This window comes from Engystomops pustulosus, chromosome 6 (assembly GCF_040894005.1).
Source record: "Engystomops pustulosus chromosome 6, aEngPut4.maternal, whole genome shotgun sequence".
NCBI lineage: Eukaryota > Metazoa > Chordata > Amphibia > Anura > Leptodactylidae > Engystomops > Engystomops pustulosus.
In genome coordinates this window covers 123549170-123565825 of record NC_092416.1, presented here as the reverse complement: position 1 = coordinate 123565825, position 16656 = coordinate 123549170, and the positions used below count along the sequence as shown (strand labels likewise).

At 42.0% G+C, this 16656-nt stretch overlaps 2 protein-coding genes across 4 annotated transcripts in view; both read right to left on the bottom strand.

The window, feature by feature from the left end:
• LIME1 (Lck interacting transmembrane adaptor 1) overlaps positions 1-4571 on the bottom strand; it is a 27214-nt gene extending 22643 nt beyond the window's left edge. The window contains exon 1 of the mRNA XM_072110852.1: positions 4446-4571. Within this exon, the coding sequence (XP_071966953.1) occupies positions 4446-4460 (15 nt within the window). The 5' untranslated portion in view covers positions 4461-4571. The remainder of the gene's footprint in view (positions 1-4445) is intronic.
• Positions 4142-16530, bottom strand: ZGPAT (zinc finger CCCH-type and G-patch domain containing). 3 transcript variants are annotated; one of them, XM_072110849.1, is made up of 7 exons: positions 16437-16530; positions 14897-15508; positions 11159-11292; positions 10925-11083; positions 10225-10347; positions 5533-5926; positions 4142-5113 (listed from the first exon to the last, which is right to left on the bottom strand). In XM_072110849.1, exons 2-7 carry the CDS (start codon positions 15472-15474, stop codon positions 4975-4977), a joined length of 1527 nt encoding a protein of 508 aa, XP_071966950.1. In that variant the 5' UTR covers positions 15475-15508; positions 16437-16530; the 3' UTR covers positions 4142-4974. The 3 variants fall into 3 exon arrangements, with proteins under 3 accessions (XP_071966950.1, XP_071966952.1, XP_071966951.1); XM_072110851.1 differs by having other exon boundaries at positions 16422-16508; XM_072110850.1 differs by lacking the exon at positions 16437-16530 and adding an exon at positions 16262-16394.
• Positions 16531-16656: the final 126 nt, after the last annotated feature.

Genomic DNA, 16656 nt, shown 5'->3' with positions numbered 1-16656 from the left:
AAGGAGCACCCTGCAGCTGCCAGGATTTTACTTTCCTCATTGGCCTCTTTTGAAGGCTGTAAAATTTTCGCTTTTGCGCTATTAGGGTCATGTGACGGCATTTTTTTTGCGGGATGCGATGCTTTTTCCAATGTTACCATTTTGGGGTTGGTATCACCTATTGTTGAAAATTTAGGAACTTCTTTTTGAGAGCAGGAGTAGAAAAGCATCAATTCTCTACTGTTTTTTTTACTTTTTTTTTTGTGGTGTTCACCGTATAGACTAATAATCATATTATCTTCATTCTATGGGTCGATACGATACGGGGATACCAGACACGAATATATTTTCTTGCGTTTTACTAAATTTGTAAAATAAAACCCTATTGTGGGGAAAAATCTATCATTTTTGTATTGCCATCTTCCAAGTGGCATAACTTTGTTACGTTTTTGGCTACGGAGCTGGTTGATGGCTTGTTTTTTGCGGGACACGTTGTACTTTGCACCAGTATCATTCTAGAGTACATATGTTTTTTTGATCACTTTTTATAGCATTTTTTGTGGGATTGAATAGGTAAAAATCATAATTTTTGGAGGGTTTATAACAGTTTTCTTTTACGGCGTTCATCGTGCGGGTTCAATAATTATTTATTTTTATTCTACGGGTTGTTACGGCAAGGTGATACTATATATGTGGGGTTTGTGTTATGATTTAGACTTTTTTTTTAGTTATATGTCTCTTTATATGTTTTGGGGCTTTTGGGCATTTTTGGTGATTTATTACTTTATTTTTTTATTGAATAATTTTTTTTTTTACTTTTTCACTTTTTCCACCATGGGAAATGAACAAGCAATCATCTGATTGCTTGTTCATAATAATACCCTGCAATACTTATGTATTGCAGGGCATTATCAGTGTCAGCCTATGCACTTGCATAGGGTGGCACTCTGCCAGTAAGATGACGTCACAGACGCCATCTTACCGGCAGTTCCTGCAGGTAACACTGGGGTCCAGATCGGACCCCAGTGATACCGTAGCAGTGATCGGTGCCCCCCGAAAATGATTCGGGGGGGGGGGGGGCGATCGTGGGGGAAAGACACCCCATATGCATGTTAGATGCCGCGGTCGCGATGACCGCGGCATTTAACGGGTTAATCACCCGCGATCAGAGACAACTCCGCAGTGTTACACTGGGGTGCCGGCTATCAGTCACAGCCGGCACCCCGTGTTTCCCGATACCGGTTCGGCTCAAATCTTGAGCTGAACCGGCATCGGCTCAGCGTCCGATATATCGGACACTGAGCGTTAAGAGGTTAATATTGGTATGTCTGATAATGGAATAGAGCACATATTATACAATGGTGTGGTTATTTCATAATAATTTTTATATACCTATATTTCTAACCTTAAATATAATACCACTCCGAAATTCCTATTCCATGCAACATTTACAAAAGCACCCCAAAAATTGCAATTTTCATTCCTTTTGGAGCTAAAGTCTCAAGACGGAATATCCAGTATACCTCACGTTGTAATAATGTTTGTGTTATAGAACTTTGATTAACCCCTTCTATTTCCTCTATCACTGCCCATTGCTGCTGGGACACATTGGGGGAGATTTATGACAGAATTCTGGTGTAGTTTGCACTAAAAGTCTGCACCACATTTAAGGGTTTTAGACAGTTTTCTGGCTCTCCTGTGACTAACTCGGGGCACAGCCTGTGAAAAGGGGGCATGGCTTCACACTAAAAAGGCCCATGCGCCAAAAATACTCCTGAGCCAACAGAATTTTGTTCTAATTTTCTGGCGTAAAGTAAGCCAACTAATAGGAGGTGCAGAGTAGGACTAGACAGTCTTATAGTAAGACAGATTTATCACCCAGCACCAGACACACCTATGAATCTGCTGCAGAATAAGACTGTCTAACTTTAGGACACGTTTTAAAAAAATATGCCCAATATCTCTAAAGAAAGAAGTGTCGGGCCACAGTAGTTTCAACAAATTTATTTTGTTATTCTTTCTCTTTATCTCTCATACTCTTTTACTAATTCAACCGTCTTATTATAATTTCTAATCGCCAATTTATGTTCACTAATGCATACTTTAACTTGTCTCGTAGTTTTGACCTATCTATGATGTTTTTAGAAACGCTTGTAAACCAACCCGTAATTGAAATCAGTACTTTTTTTGTGGGATGTACAATATTTTCTCCCTTAATGATATTACAATTCTGACAAGATAAACAGAGAAATGTTCCCTGTTTTTTGCTTTTTAAAAAAGCCTGTTTATAGATTTTTATTTTTCTAAAATCAGCCCACACTAATCTATTTCCTATAGATTTACCCTTGCGATAGATGAATTTAGGGGAATCTTTAAGTGACAGAAAGACAAAGAGAAAGAACAGCAAAAGAAATTTGGTGATATTACTCTGGCCCGACACTTATTTCTATATAGACATAGTGGGACATATTTACTTACCCGGCCGCTGGAGTTCACCGAAAGTGCACTGTGCCGTGATTCATTAAGATTGTGCGCCCGATATCCTGCATATGTCGCTTCCCCCCTCAGGACCATCTTTTTAGTGGTGCATGTAAGTGCATTAGCTTAGGACACAATTTGAAAGTTAAATCCCGTGCTCAGTAGGCACGGCCCCCAATTGGTGTTGCATGGAAGCCAGAACTGCACCAAAAAATGATTGTGTACGACACAAGCCCAGTGCAGATACCTATTAAATACCTGTCCACGCTGTGCAATCCCCGAAAACGGCGCACAGTCCCATGAAAATGAGCCCCAATGTATCCCAGCTGCAATGGGCAGCGCTAGAGAATATAGAAGGGGTTAATCAGAATTCTATAACACAAAATTATTACAACGTGAGGTTTACTGGACATTCCGTCTTGAAACTTTAGCTCCAAAAGGAATGAATGAAAAATGGGTGTGTTTTTGTAAATGTTGTACGGAATAGAAGTTTCGGATTGGTGTTATACGCAAGGTTAGAAATAGGTATATAAAAATGATTATGAAATAACCGCAATGATGTATAATATATGCTCTATTCCACTATCAGACATACTGGCAATTGTTTTTAATATTTGTATTTCTGTTTTTTAGAATGATTTGCAAATTGAACGCTATATATATTGGTGGTGGGATTGTCGCTACGCATGTCTGAAGAAGAAGCCACGTCCCGAAACGTCACATGACGTGCTTGACGCCGTACTGCTCAATGGAGTAGCGCATGATGGTCTCAGCCCACATCCCTGGAGTTCACACTGGACTATATGGACTATTGAAAAAACGTCACATGGTTGATTATGATTAAGTCACTGTATTGAAATACCAGAGTGCTGAGCTTTTATTTCTATATGAAGTTGTATTCAGGGTGTGAAGACCCAAAGAAACATGGATTGCCAAGCATATATTTTGATTGCATAATTATTAATTTATCCCTAGAACCTTGCTAGAACCTTGAAGTCATGCTCCTTCCTTCAGGTACGATTCATCAGCGTGACTGGAGTCTTCGTTAAGGTGACTCCATAAAGTCACACCAGAACACCACGACGTGGAAGTCTAGCTTATTCTTTGTAATAGTTTTGTGCAAATAAATTGCAAAAAAAGTCTACTTTAAATGAATGAAGGAATAAAATGCTGTTTCCAACTTGTGGGTTGCCTGCTGTTGCATCACCACTGCTGTCCACTCATGGTAGAAGTTGTAGTTGCACAACATCTAAATGGCGGTATGAGACCAGGAGACAACAAGTTGTATGTACACAACCTGGCACTGAAAATATAATTCCATATATTTCAGGTAAGTGGTGTTTTTTTTTACTGCCACACCTCTGTGATGGACATTCATGGATAGGTTTCAGGTAATAAAAGATAAGATATGGCGGTCTTTTGTGGTTTACTTAAATCTACGCAATGACCCATGCAGACATTGACACATCTGGTATTAGTGGTTGTCAACCAATACCTGTGTATAAAAACCACATCCTGATCCAGTAAAGGAGCACATCTGCAGGCATCAAGTTACAGCTAATGCATACTGAAGTCTTCTAGTGCTATGTAAAGCCATTGGACATTAACCTCAGTCCATCATCCAATTACTTACTCCTGAGATTGCCGCTAATCTATAAATCTAAAGAAACACCACATCTCCAGATTTGTACGAGAAAAACTTTAAGATAGTAGAACTGACAAAAGAGCCAACAGATCATAAAAACAATCCTTACTAAAAGTAATGTATAGTGCTACCAACTCTGTAACCAAATGACCTCCAAATGTTATTAGATTCACTAGATTGTATGGCTTAAGCATTTTTAAATAGAAATATCACTGTAGAGAAGGACCAAGAATAGGGATCTAGGGACTCATCATGGTCCATCACAGAAAACAAACACCCATGGGGTGGTCTGTATTCTTTTTATCAATAATCCAATAACTTCCTTTGACGAAACCCTTTTTACCTCTTCAAAGAACATCCAGCCATTGGTTTCCAATCGCACATTGGCCAAAGCGTCCCAAGCTGAAGATAAATGAAGCGCTTCAAAAGTGCCACGAGATACCGGAGCAAACAGCAAGATGGAGGAGAGAGCAGCATGCAATAGAGAACATATAGTAGGTGTAGGAAACTAGAAGAGATGCACGATCACCAGAAGCACAGAAGGAAATAAAAGGGTAAGCAGGAAGAGCAAAATGGAATGATAAAAGATGCAAGTAGAGTCAGTGGAGAACGCAGACTCCTCCACAGGAAGCTGATGTGGTGTGGCACTCCTTTGCACATTATGACATTGAAAAGGAAAGGAAAGGTGGGAGTAAAAAACATAAAAGGTGTAGGCACCGGGGTGCCCCAATATGTAAATCTCATGGTACATTGTATAAAAAAAATATTTTTTTTTTTTTATGGTCACCAAAAAACCAAACAAACAGTCCAGCAGGTTGAGTGGAGAATATACATGATGATATATAGGTCACAGGAAATGCCCCTTCCAGGGTTTAGAACTCGGTCATCTTTTTGTGGGTGTCTGCCTTCTTCTGCTCCTTCTGAAGACTCCTCTCCTGCTGCTGCAGGTCTGCAAGCTCAGAGCGAGCATTTGAGAGACGGGACTCCAGCTGCACTGTCATGGCGTTGTCACTGAAAGAGGTTACAATGAATCTGTTGTGAAGTGAAAAGACACGGCAGCCACATTGCTGTAGCCTTTCATTTTCTAATAGGGCAGCCATTTTATCATCCAAAATATCTTAAACATTTGGATCTCTGATAGTCTTCCCTTTTAATAAATCACTATTTATCAGATCTCTTGATTCTTGTCAGTGAATGAGATCATGGGCGTTAATTCTGGGACTTAAAAAAATTGCATCTGGTACCTGTGCCAATACAATTCAGGCTGTTTGGTCAATGTCTGTCACTTGCACTAAGTCACCCAGAAGCATAGGCTACATTATCTCACCAAGGCTGCATAAGTGACAGTTACAGTTTTACTGTATCCTTTATTGTGTATCACAGTTATAAGTTCCCTGGCAAATAATAATAGTGCAATAATCTTGACTTACCCCAGGTTTCTGGCTAAGGCCTCAGTCATCCTCCCGATCTCCCTCTGCTTCTGCTGGATCTTCTCTGTCATCTGAGCTATTGCAATGTTCAGTGCCCGCTTGCTACTCTTGCTTGCATTGTACACCTCCTTGCCTTTCCTCTCAATTCTGGTCTCTGCTGTCTGCCTCAAAGGCTTGTTTTCCAGTTTCTCATTTAAAAAGTCAAATATATTTCGATTAGCGCTGCCACCCTGGCCAGCTTTAGAGGGCTGGTGCTTCTTTTTGGCTTTGGGCATGGGTTTCCCCCTTTTATTTTTTCGTTGTTGCAATTCTAAGCACTGGTCCAAGGACTTGCCTTTAGGCAAGATGACCGCCTGAACGGGCTCCACTCGTCCCTCGGAGTTCTTACCAAGACCTAGAAAGTGCCATAAAGATATGTGGTCAGTAGACATATAATCATCCTGTGGGTATTCTATAGTATCATGCTCACAGGTCTAGTTGGTTATACCCTTACCCCAACTGGTGCCCTAACACTTATTATATAATGGATCTTGTCACAAGAGGGGGAAAAAATATATCAGTGCTTTCCTGACAGCCCTATAAAAGGCTCTTGGAGGTTACTTTTAGGTAGTGTACCTTGTCACGGGTGGTCCTGCGACCCACATCGCGGGTCGCGGGCTCATCCGTGCTGCCCTGCCCCCGCATCTCACCCATCCTGGCTCCTGGCTCGCTCCCCTCCGCTGTGCGCGCGCGTCCCCGACTGCTAGGGTGCGCGTGCGGCACCTTCTCCAAATTTAAAGGGCCAGCGCGCCATTAATTGGCGCTGGTCATATTGCCCAATTCTACATAAGCCTGCCTCTTCCTGTAAGCCTTGCCGGATCTTTGTGCCTCATAGCCTAAGAGAAAGCTTCCAAGCGAGTATTCCTGCGTTCCTGTGTATTCCTGCGTTCCTGTGTGTTCCCGCTCCTGAGTCCTGTGTTGCCGTGTTACCCGAGTTCCTCCGTGTTGCTGTGTTCTGTGTGCCTGTATTTAAGTTCCCACCTGCCTGGACCTTCCGTTGCTGACCCCGGACTTGGACTTGACGTTGCATCTCTGCCGCCTGCCCTGACCTTGTGCCTGGACCTGACTACGAGATTGTCATCCGCTAAGGTACCTCGACCTCGGCTGCCACCGCGGGCTGGTCGCACCTGTGGAACGACCTGGTGGTATCCTGCCGCAGCAAGTCCAACCCGCTTTGCGGCGGGCTCTGGTGAAAACTAGGTGTCGCTTGGGCTCCAGTCCCAGGTGTCGGCTAGTTCCATCTCACGCGGTGGTCCAGAGGAGCCACTGATCCTGACATACCTAATACTGAAAGGCTGTTGAGTGCTAGACTCACTGGACCAACTGAAGCAGGATGGTTGCCATGTTTTATTTAGGACATTGTGACCAAGCGGTGGTGCTTTGATCTTTAGGTGCGATTTCTCACATTTCCATAAAAAACACAAAATCACGCTTTTGCAGGACCTGCTCAGATTTCAAGTCACTTTAAGAGGCCTAAATAAAAGTAAAACCCTATAAATTACCCAATTACAGAAACTACACCACTTAAAGGGAACCTGTCACCAGGGAGCTCATTTTCACTAAACACAGATTCTAAAAGCCCATGACACCTGCAGTGCAAACATGCCTCTCTGCCTTTTCTAAGCATTTGCATTACAATAGAACTGTGTGTTATAATTGACTCTTGCATCCTGACAAAATCCTGGGGTAGTCACAGGGGCTGGACTTTGGTTTGGATGCATTTCAAAAAAACAACATGTGACTTGTCTGAGCTGCAGGCTGCCTCCATCTTTGTGCTCCTGTACAGATCCTCCCTCCCCACTGATGTCATCTCACCAGGCTGTGACCTCTGTGAAGAAGCAGGAGGAGTAGCTAGACAAGAGCACAAAGGTGGGGGCTAAGCTCTGAGGAGTAACACAGACATGTTGTTTTTTGAAATGCATCTAAACCAAAGTCCAGCCCCTGTGACTACCCCAGGATTTTGTCAGGATGCAAGAGTAAGTTATAACTCACAATTATATTGTAATACAAATGCTTAGAAAAGGCAGAAAGGCAGATTTGCACTTCAGGTGTAATAAGCTTCTGCAACATGTCTTTAGTGAAAAATGAGGTCCCTGGTGACAGGTTTCCTTTAACATATGTAAAACAACTTTCATGAAGTTTGTTAAAACAAAATCGGATAGAATTTTGAAACTTGAATTTCTTTGGCTAAATGAAGGCTTTTTTCAGAAAATGTACAAATTCTCAGTGGATAAAATACCAAAACGCTCCACAAAGTTTGATACTTAATTTCTCATGAGTATAACAATACCCCATATGTGGTGGTAAACTGCTGTATGGGCACACGCCAGGGCATCGAAGGGAAGCCGCGCCATTCAGAGCAGATTAAGCAAAGTCCCTTTTTATTGGCTATACAATCTTTATTGTTTTGGAAATGTGGACAAATAAGGGCTTATTTTCTGCGACATTAGATGCACTTTACAAATGCTTCATTTTAGTGGGTCATTAGCTCATTGATGAGATTTTATTAACTCTTAAATGTGTGTAGGAAAAAAAAAATAAATAAAATTTTGGTTTCCTTTCTTTTTGTATTATTTTTGGGGCTGTACACCGTACCATAAAGGTAACATTATCTTTGTTCTATAGATCACTACGATTACGGTGATGCCTCGTTTATATAGTTTTAATATATATTTTTACAATTTTAATGAGGAAAAACTAATAGAGAGAAAATCTCATTTGTTTTCATATCGCCATCTTTTCAGACATAAGGTTAATATTTTGACAGAGCTAGTTTAGGGCTTATTTTTTACGAGTTGAGTTGTCCTTTTCAGTGGTACCATTTTGGCACACAACTTTTTTTGATCACTTTTTAGAACATTTTTGTGAAGGAATTTTATGAAAAATGTACATTTTTGGCAAGTTTTTTTGGGTTTTGTTTTTACGGCGCTCACCGAGTGGGTCCAATAATGTTTCTGAGTTATTGTACAGATTGTAACGGATGCGGCGATACCAAATATGTGGGTTTTTTTGGTGATTGTGGTTTTTTTTTTTACTTTATTAGATATGTATAGGGAATGTTTGTGTTTAGGGGACTTTAACTTTAATTAATTATTTTTATAAAAAAGTGTTTATATTAAGTGTAACATACAGCTGGCACCCGATGCTTCTGGTCGCCGCTCATTTCAGGTGCCATTGCCAGAAGCATGACGTAATAGTACTGCAAAATCCAGGAACGCACCTCCCGCCATGCAGTACTGTTACGTCAAATGTCAGGAAGGGGTTAAAGAAAATCTACCATCAGAATCCATAATGATAAACCAGGGGCACTTACTCATAGATCCAGGCACAGTGACTGTGGTATTCTTTTTAAATTGGTTACTTCCCACCAGCCTCTCTATTCCTGGCCCCCCTTCCCCCTCTGCTTTGCTTACCAAGGGCCGCGTCAGAAGTTCGGACCGCCCACTGTCCAAAGCTCCTCCAAACAAAATTGCGGCTCGGCTCCTCCAGGGTGCACTGTGCGGCCCTTGTTACGTGACCTGATGTCAGTCACGTGACCAGAGGCACGCGGTGCAGCCTGGAGGAGCCGGGCCGCCATTTTGGTTGGAGTAAAGACACAGGGAAGAAGACTCGATCACCGGAGGGCGAGTATATAAGTTTATTATTTGGAAAGGGAGGCCGCTGCTGGGACATGTCATTAGTGAGGGGAGGCCGCTGCTGGGACATGTCATTAGTAAGGAAGGGGTAGGGGGCGCTGCTGGTCATTTTATTTGTTAAAGGAGGTCCTTTTAGGTGTTTGGTGCATCATTCTTAACCCCTTATTGTAATTACTTTTAAAGCTGTATAATTACAATAAAAAACCCCTGTACATGTTCAAATGGGCAGGGGGTTGGAGGAAGTGCTTTGGTCAGGGTGGGGGGGTGGGGGGGCCCACTGTTTGCTATGGGGCCCACTCATTCCTAGTTACGTCACTGTATGAATGCATCTCAAAACATTCTGGATCAGATAGACTTAAGTAGAAAATACAAAATACAGAGATACAGGGGTGTCGGACAGTGTGTACTGCTAGGGCTGTCATGGCGTCCGGTGGGTACTGGTTAATACTTTTGTGTTTGTGACATATGTTTGAATATGTGTTCATACATTGTACAATATAAATTTTCTGAATTGGGCATGTCGCAATAGCAGTACCTGTCATATATAATGTTACATTGGCCTGGATAGTGTTTGGCCAACACCAGCGTTGTATATACATGTAATACTGTACCCCTCCAGTTTTCCCACACTGTCCGTATTTGCGTTTGTTTTAAGATGTCTTTTTTTTTTTTAATGTTTTTTTTTTTTTTAGTATTTATGTATTTGCTGTAATACACTGTCGATTGAAATTACAATAAAGATTCTGATTTATTTATCAATTGAGGCATATTTGTGCTCTTCTATGGAAGCTGGATAGGGGTTATTTTACATGTTCAACTAGGCAGGTGGTGGGAGGAAGTGCTTTGGTCAGGGTGGGGGGTGCCTGGGCCAGCCAAGAGTTTGCTACAGGGCCCACTCATTCCTAGTTACGCCACTGTATGAATGTATCTCAAAACATTCTGGACCAGTTAGACTTAAGTAGAAAATACAAAATACAGAGATGTTCCCAAATGAAATGGGCAAAAGTACAACACTTACCTTTTCCTAACTGATACCCCATGCGAGCCATGAGCTTGGACCCTATTCCACGGGTATGCGCCTCCCATCCTGCAAATTCAGAACTACAGGGTGTAACTCTGACTTCTCCACTGTCCATGAGCACTGCAATAAAATAAAAGTACATGATAAATGTAAAGAAAGGACTAGATAAAGAAAAATGATCTATCCAATTTAAGCATTTATAATATATAATCATTCATAGTTACGAAGCTAAGGGTGCAGTCACACGTTCAGTTTTTCAGATGCAGTTTTTTATGCCCAAACCTGGAATGGAGTAAAAGTAGGAGGAGCAGCACCTTTTAATTATTTGTCACAACCCATTATGACCCACACCTGCTTTAGGCTCCAAAAACTGCATCTGAAAAACTGAACGTGTGAACGCACCCTAAAAGGTGCAGCCAATCCCTTATTTTACCAAATGTGCAGCAAAATACAGTTTTGTTCAATCAAAAAGCATCGGTGTAGGTAAAATGTGCTAGTCCAGGTTTACCCTACAGAAAAAAGTCTGCCCTGGATATGACCATTGCCCATAACCTCAGCTGTAATACATGTACTGCATGATTTATGCCTCTGGAGTTAATTCTGAATTGTTAAAGTCCCTGACAGAAAGCAGAGATCTGGGAAATGGCAAGAAATTGAAACACAAAGTAGATAAATCAAGAAACATACAAAGATTTACCTCTAGCATACCCAGAATCCTCATCTCTCTCCAGATCTTCATCATCCGACGATGAACTGTCGCACTCACGCAGAGGTGGAATAATGGCGTCAGCCTCTAAAACCGAATCCTTCAACAGCAGGGAGTCAAATTTGACCGTGTAGAAATTGCTGTCTATATCTAAGAAAGGATTCAGGATTAAGAGTTCAAAAATCAACAACAGGAAAAATATAGAGGGTAGGGCAAAGCCGTTACCTGTAATCCGTGCAGGGTACCAGATGCCATCCTCGTGTCTGGCAAGGCAGGGGGTATCAATTCTAAGATTGCTGAGATCCGGTTCTTCAAAGACTTGGAGTTCACTGACTGACACAACCTGTCCATGGGAAAACCTAATCCAAATAAGAAGGTATTACAGTGTCCAATTATACATTATATGAATGCTGTCTAATTGTGGTCAGTCATTTAGGGTGCATGCTTGGTGCGTTTTTAAACGGACTGAAAATACATGCAACAACCAGAAAAAACGTTTATTTGCACACAAAAAAAACGCATAACAAAATTATTCCAGTGATACAGATGCTTACATACAATACACCCCCCTCAGGTCTTATTCACCCTTAAATTCAGCGGTATGGTGTTATCCTCTTATGTCTCGAAGCACACATACTTTTTCATTCACGCTCCTAACAATCCTCCAGGTTGCTCAGCAATTGCGGTGAGGCCAAACCTGGACATTCAATCCATTTACTCTACTGCTTTTCAAATTTCTTAACTGCACAGTGCTGTCTACAGTTGGGAATCTGTTCCTTCTGGAATACATTTTCTGGTTTAGTTTTAAAAGGGGTATCCGAGTTTAGGAATAATTTAGGGCCAGGCTGGGACGGGCTATTTAAAAATAATAAACGTGTACTTACCTCCTCTGGCGCTGGTGAAGTCCTGCGCTGCGGTCCGTATCATCTGTGCGCTGGTTTACAAGGGTGCACAGGGATCCTCCGGCCCTTACAATGCTGAGAGATAAGGACAGATGGGAGGAGCCGGCCACCTCTCTGGCCGGAAACTCCCTGTGCGCGACTTCTGTGCCCCGTAAACAAACAGGCGTGGGACATCAGTGGTGCCAGAGGAGGTAAGTACACGTTTATTATTTTTAAATAGCCCATTCCAGCTCGGCCCTAAGTAACTTCTTAACCTCTTCAATCCCGCATCATGTCATAAGGCCACTCACAGGTCATGCTTAACGTCAAGAGAGCTGCCTTAAAAAGGTAGTTAAAAGATGCGTGATTTTCCTTATCCCATCCTGGAAAACTTTACATATTTTCCCAGAATCCCCTAGTGGAGCATCCATGGCTATAAGACTCCACACGCCTACATGGTGGTCTTAACGGTGAGTCTACATAAGGAGAACTCTTACTTCCTGGCCTCTTTTCTTATATACATTCATTTCAAGTTTAATTTTGCTTCACCTCTCTCATGGTTGTTGGGCCTGCATCCAGCCAGTGCTTAGCTATCAATTTCCTCACTTGGTAAAGAATTTTTGCCACTGCTAGTTGTTCCGTCTTAGTAATATCCAGCTCTCCTACACATCCTAGGACACACATTTTTAGGTCTACCAGTATTCTGGTAGCATACACCCTGTACATCACCCTATTCACTTTTTCCCACAGTGGTCCCAGTGCGGAACACCTCCAGGCCCTTTTTCGTTTTTTCATTTTTCACTCTCCACCTTCAAAAATCTAACTTTTTTATTTTTCCATGTAAAGAGCTGTGTTTGGGCTTGTTTTCTGTGTAACAAATTGCAATTTATAGCGACGGTATTTAAAGGACACCTGTCATCAGGTCTGTCACCTCTACCTGTTGGAGCAGCACACAAGGATCCATCCCAGCCTTTATCTAGTCAATCCATAAATTAATCATTGCAAAATCATCTTTTCTTTACTATGTTTTTTTGTATTAAATGAGACTGGTCACATGGTCAGAAGCAGTGATGTCACCGCTGTTCCCCCTCTTCTCTCCTCCCTGCTCATGTCTGTGTAATGTAAAGTAAAGCATTGCTAGTGTCTGTGCTTTACCTGCTGACACGCTCTCTCCTCCTCATACATATGTGAGAGACACCAGCTACACATGAATACGACATGTTCTTCTATAACATGGCTGCCTGAAGCTGTTGTATCTCTCCTATACACACACAGGCTGCAGGGGGCGCCACCATTATACCTCACACCATTATACAGGCTGTGAGTCAAGCACTAGGCAGGTGGGGGGGGGGGGGGTGGCTGTGCCTCCCACTCATGAATAAGCTGGACAGCTTGAATATGATAAGGACTCATCAGACATCTCACAGGTCATTTGCATACAGCTTAAGGACCTCATTGCTTATGTTTACAGGCATGTAGAGGGACAATGAAGGGATAGAGGCAATGCTCTCTAATGGCAGTTTATGAAAATATATTTAGTTTAGGGTGTTAATTTTCCAGGTTCTCTTTAATATTACATGCTATAATAGATAGCCTAAAACATAATCTTTGTGTGACCCGAGGCTGTCGTGGCAGCGGATCACTGCTCTCAGATGTCGTCACAGGGAGCGACGATCTGAGCCAAAATGGCTTGTTAATGCCGCCGTCAACTTTGCCGAAAGGTTAACACCCGAGATCGGTGCTAGCACCTATCGCGGGTGTTTGCTCCATTGTGCAGCAAACACCCGGTGATTATGAAGAGGGCTCAGCCTGAGAGCCAGCTTCATACTCCCGCCTACGCTACAGGACGTTCAGGTATGTCTTTTTGCGTTAAGGGGTTAAACACATGGTAAACATGCAAAAACACATGCATTTTCAGTGCGTTTTAAAATGAATGTGTTTTCTTCAGTCCTTTTAAAAGTCCTTTTTTATATGGTGGAAGAAAGCAGAAGTTTTAAAAGAGATAGGTTAAGAAAGCTGGATTGTCAATTTACCACAGTGGTAATTTACCCGACATCCAATCTACAGCAAATTAATGTCAACCTGCAGTTCATAAATCTGCAGCAGAAATAGCTTTCTTTTATATTTCTGCAGTGCATGCATGGAATGTTTATCCAATAAACTACATTACTACTGTATTACGTAGCACTGAAAATTCTCACATAATATGTACCATGTGCGGCAGAACATTACTTCTAATAATACATGCTCGCTTAGCTTATCTGTTTTATTTATGCTTTACACCATCTAATAGGAGTTGGCATGTATGACACTTCCCCATCTTTCATGAAGAGACAGTAATCACAAGAGATCCTGCTTGTTCCACTGTAAAGATGGCCTTTCACATCAAATGGACAAAACTGCCAATTCTTTCCCGTGCAAATCAGCATCTAATGTAAATGGGGGTATCCTAACATCTGTGAGCAGATAAAATCCCTTTTTCTTGTCTGCACAGCCAAGCACTCATGTATATGAAGCAGTCAGCCCTTGGGCCAGGGAGCATTAGGCTGACATATGGTGGTTGACTTTCAGGCTGTGGCCCTAATTGTATCTTTTTCCCTTGTTACATCAAGACTTCTGTCAAATTCAGCCCGATCTTCATATGAATAGAGAAGTGACTGACCCCAAAAGATGTACACACCTGAAATACTCTTTTCTATGACATGTGCCTACATTATTACTCTCAGAGCAGATTCCCATTCAGCGTTTTTGTTGCGTTTTTAAACGCATCCAAATAGCAAGTGGGAGGGGGTCTGGCCGTAATGCATGCTTTTCGGGCACATGTTTTTTGGCCAAACCCCCTCCCACTTGCGTTTTGGATGCGTTTAAAATGTCGTTCACCTATTAAAGTAACAAAACCACACCTAAAACCATCTCAAAGCTGATTGTGATGCAGTTTTAACTGCAATGTGTGACTGCACCCCCAGTCTATAACTTCACATTTGTTTCTATTCTCCTATTGCCATCATGCCACTGGCCCTTGTCACACCATATGATAGGTCACACTTCTCCTAAAACACGGTTCTGTACATTTTTTGGTCACCTGCAGTTCTCATTAAAGCGGCATTTTCCATCCAGAAAGTAAGGACACGGTTTCATGGCCTTGTGTGTGGGGTATAGATACAGAACCCGGACCCCAGCATCTCCATCTTCCATCTGTTCTGAGCCCACAATCATTGCATTGTGATATTCTAAAGTCCCCCATGTGCTGTAATAAGGGGCTTTAATTTTCATTCCGCTGATTTCTTCTTCTTCTTCATCATCATCATCATCATTATCATCCTCTCCCTCGTCAGTGTGGTCTTCCTCTTCATTAATAGTATCTATTTTCTCCTGGGGACTGCCTCCATTGCTTACTTCTTCAATTGCCTTTTTGAAGGCTTCATAGTCATCGTTCTGGGATGTTGAGGATGATGGCTCACTGAGAGCAGTAAGTAGGTTGGACTTTTGGACAGACAACAGGCTGGACTCTGTCAGCTCTATGAGTTGCTGTAAATCACCCTCCAATTGGATAAGGTCCGCCTTCTGCAATGGATCGACGTCACCATGCAGACTGAAACGCACCTGCTCCAGCTGAGCTCTGTAGGTCTGTAGAGCAGAGATGAGACTCTCTTCATCCATGCTTCAAGTAATGAGATGATCCCCGAGCTATAACCTATATAGACGGAAACAGGAAAGCTAAAGGGCGTGTTCACAAGTGGTGTTAGCATTGTGTTTACAAATGCAACAATAGCGCCCAGGGGCAGACGTCAGCCCAATCGAATATACATTTCCAGTAAAAAGCATGCAATCGGTAACCAGAACCAATGACTTGTATCGTTTAAATGAAAGACACTGGGTGCTGGCCAATGAAAGCATTAGTTGCACTGGAAAGGCATGTGCGATCTCCCCGGGGCACTAGCGTTGCATATGTAAATGCAATGCTACAACTACATCTGAAAGGACACAAAGGGGTTGTCCACTTTCAGCTTGCTGTCACTCAATAGAAAGCGTCATTATTTTCTTTCAGTGGATAAAAATCTGTCCATGGTCATGTGATGTCACACGGGTGCAGGGTTAGTTATATAACAGGGAGTAATCAAAGCTGTGCGTTATAACGAGCCCTACACCTGGATGACATCACATGACCATGGACAGATTTCTAACCACCGGAAGTAAACAGATGAATTCTATAGGATGACAGCAAGCAGAGAAAAATCTCATACAGAATATATAGAAATATTGGATAACTTTTAATTTTACAAACAAGTTATTTTCTGAAACTAGAAGACCCCTTTAACCACTGACATGTGATATTACACAGGGGTGTCCTTTCCATACTAAGCCAAGAACAACATCCAGTGACAAGAAACTGGAATCATGAAAAACACTTCTATTTGTGCACAGAGGAAAAACCTTTAGCACCCACGTCATAGTCCATCCATTGTCTGTGCTCCAAAGCAAATGATAGGATACAGACATTCACAACATCTATGGAAGGCTGTCAATACATGCTGGGACTTGTAGTTCTACAGGAAGTACTTATTATAGACGCTGCATTTTTAAATAAAACTAGAAGCCTCACAAACCTATGTAATTCTTACCGGCCTCCTATAAAGACGCCATGACACCGGCTGAATGACGTCACTCTCTGTAGACCTCTTACGTGCAACGCCGCCGCCGCCGCCATTTTGTTGTGGACCATTTAAAGTATCCTTAACATATCTCATTTCAAAACAGTTATGATCAGTTCGTGGTACTATCCTATAAAGATTTAGTTGTTACTCAATAAAACTGAAATGATTAAATGTGCGTTTAGGTTTT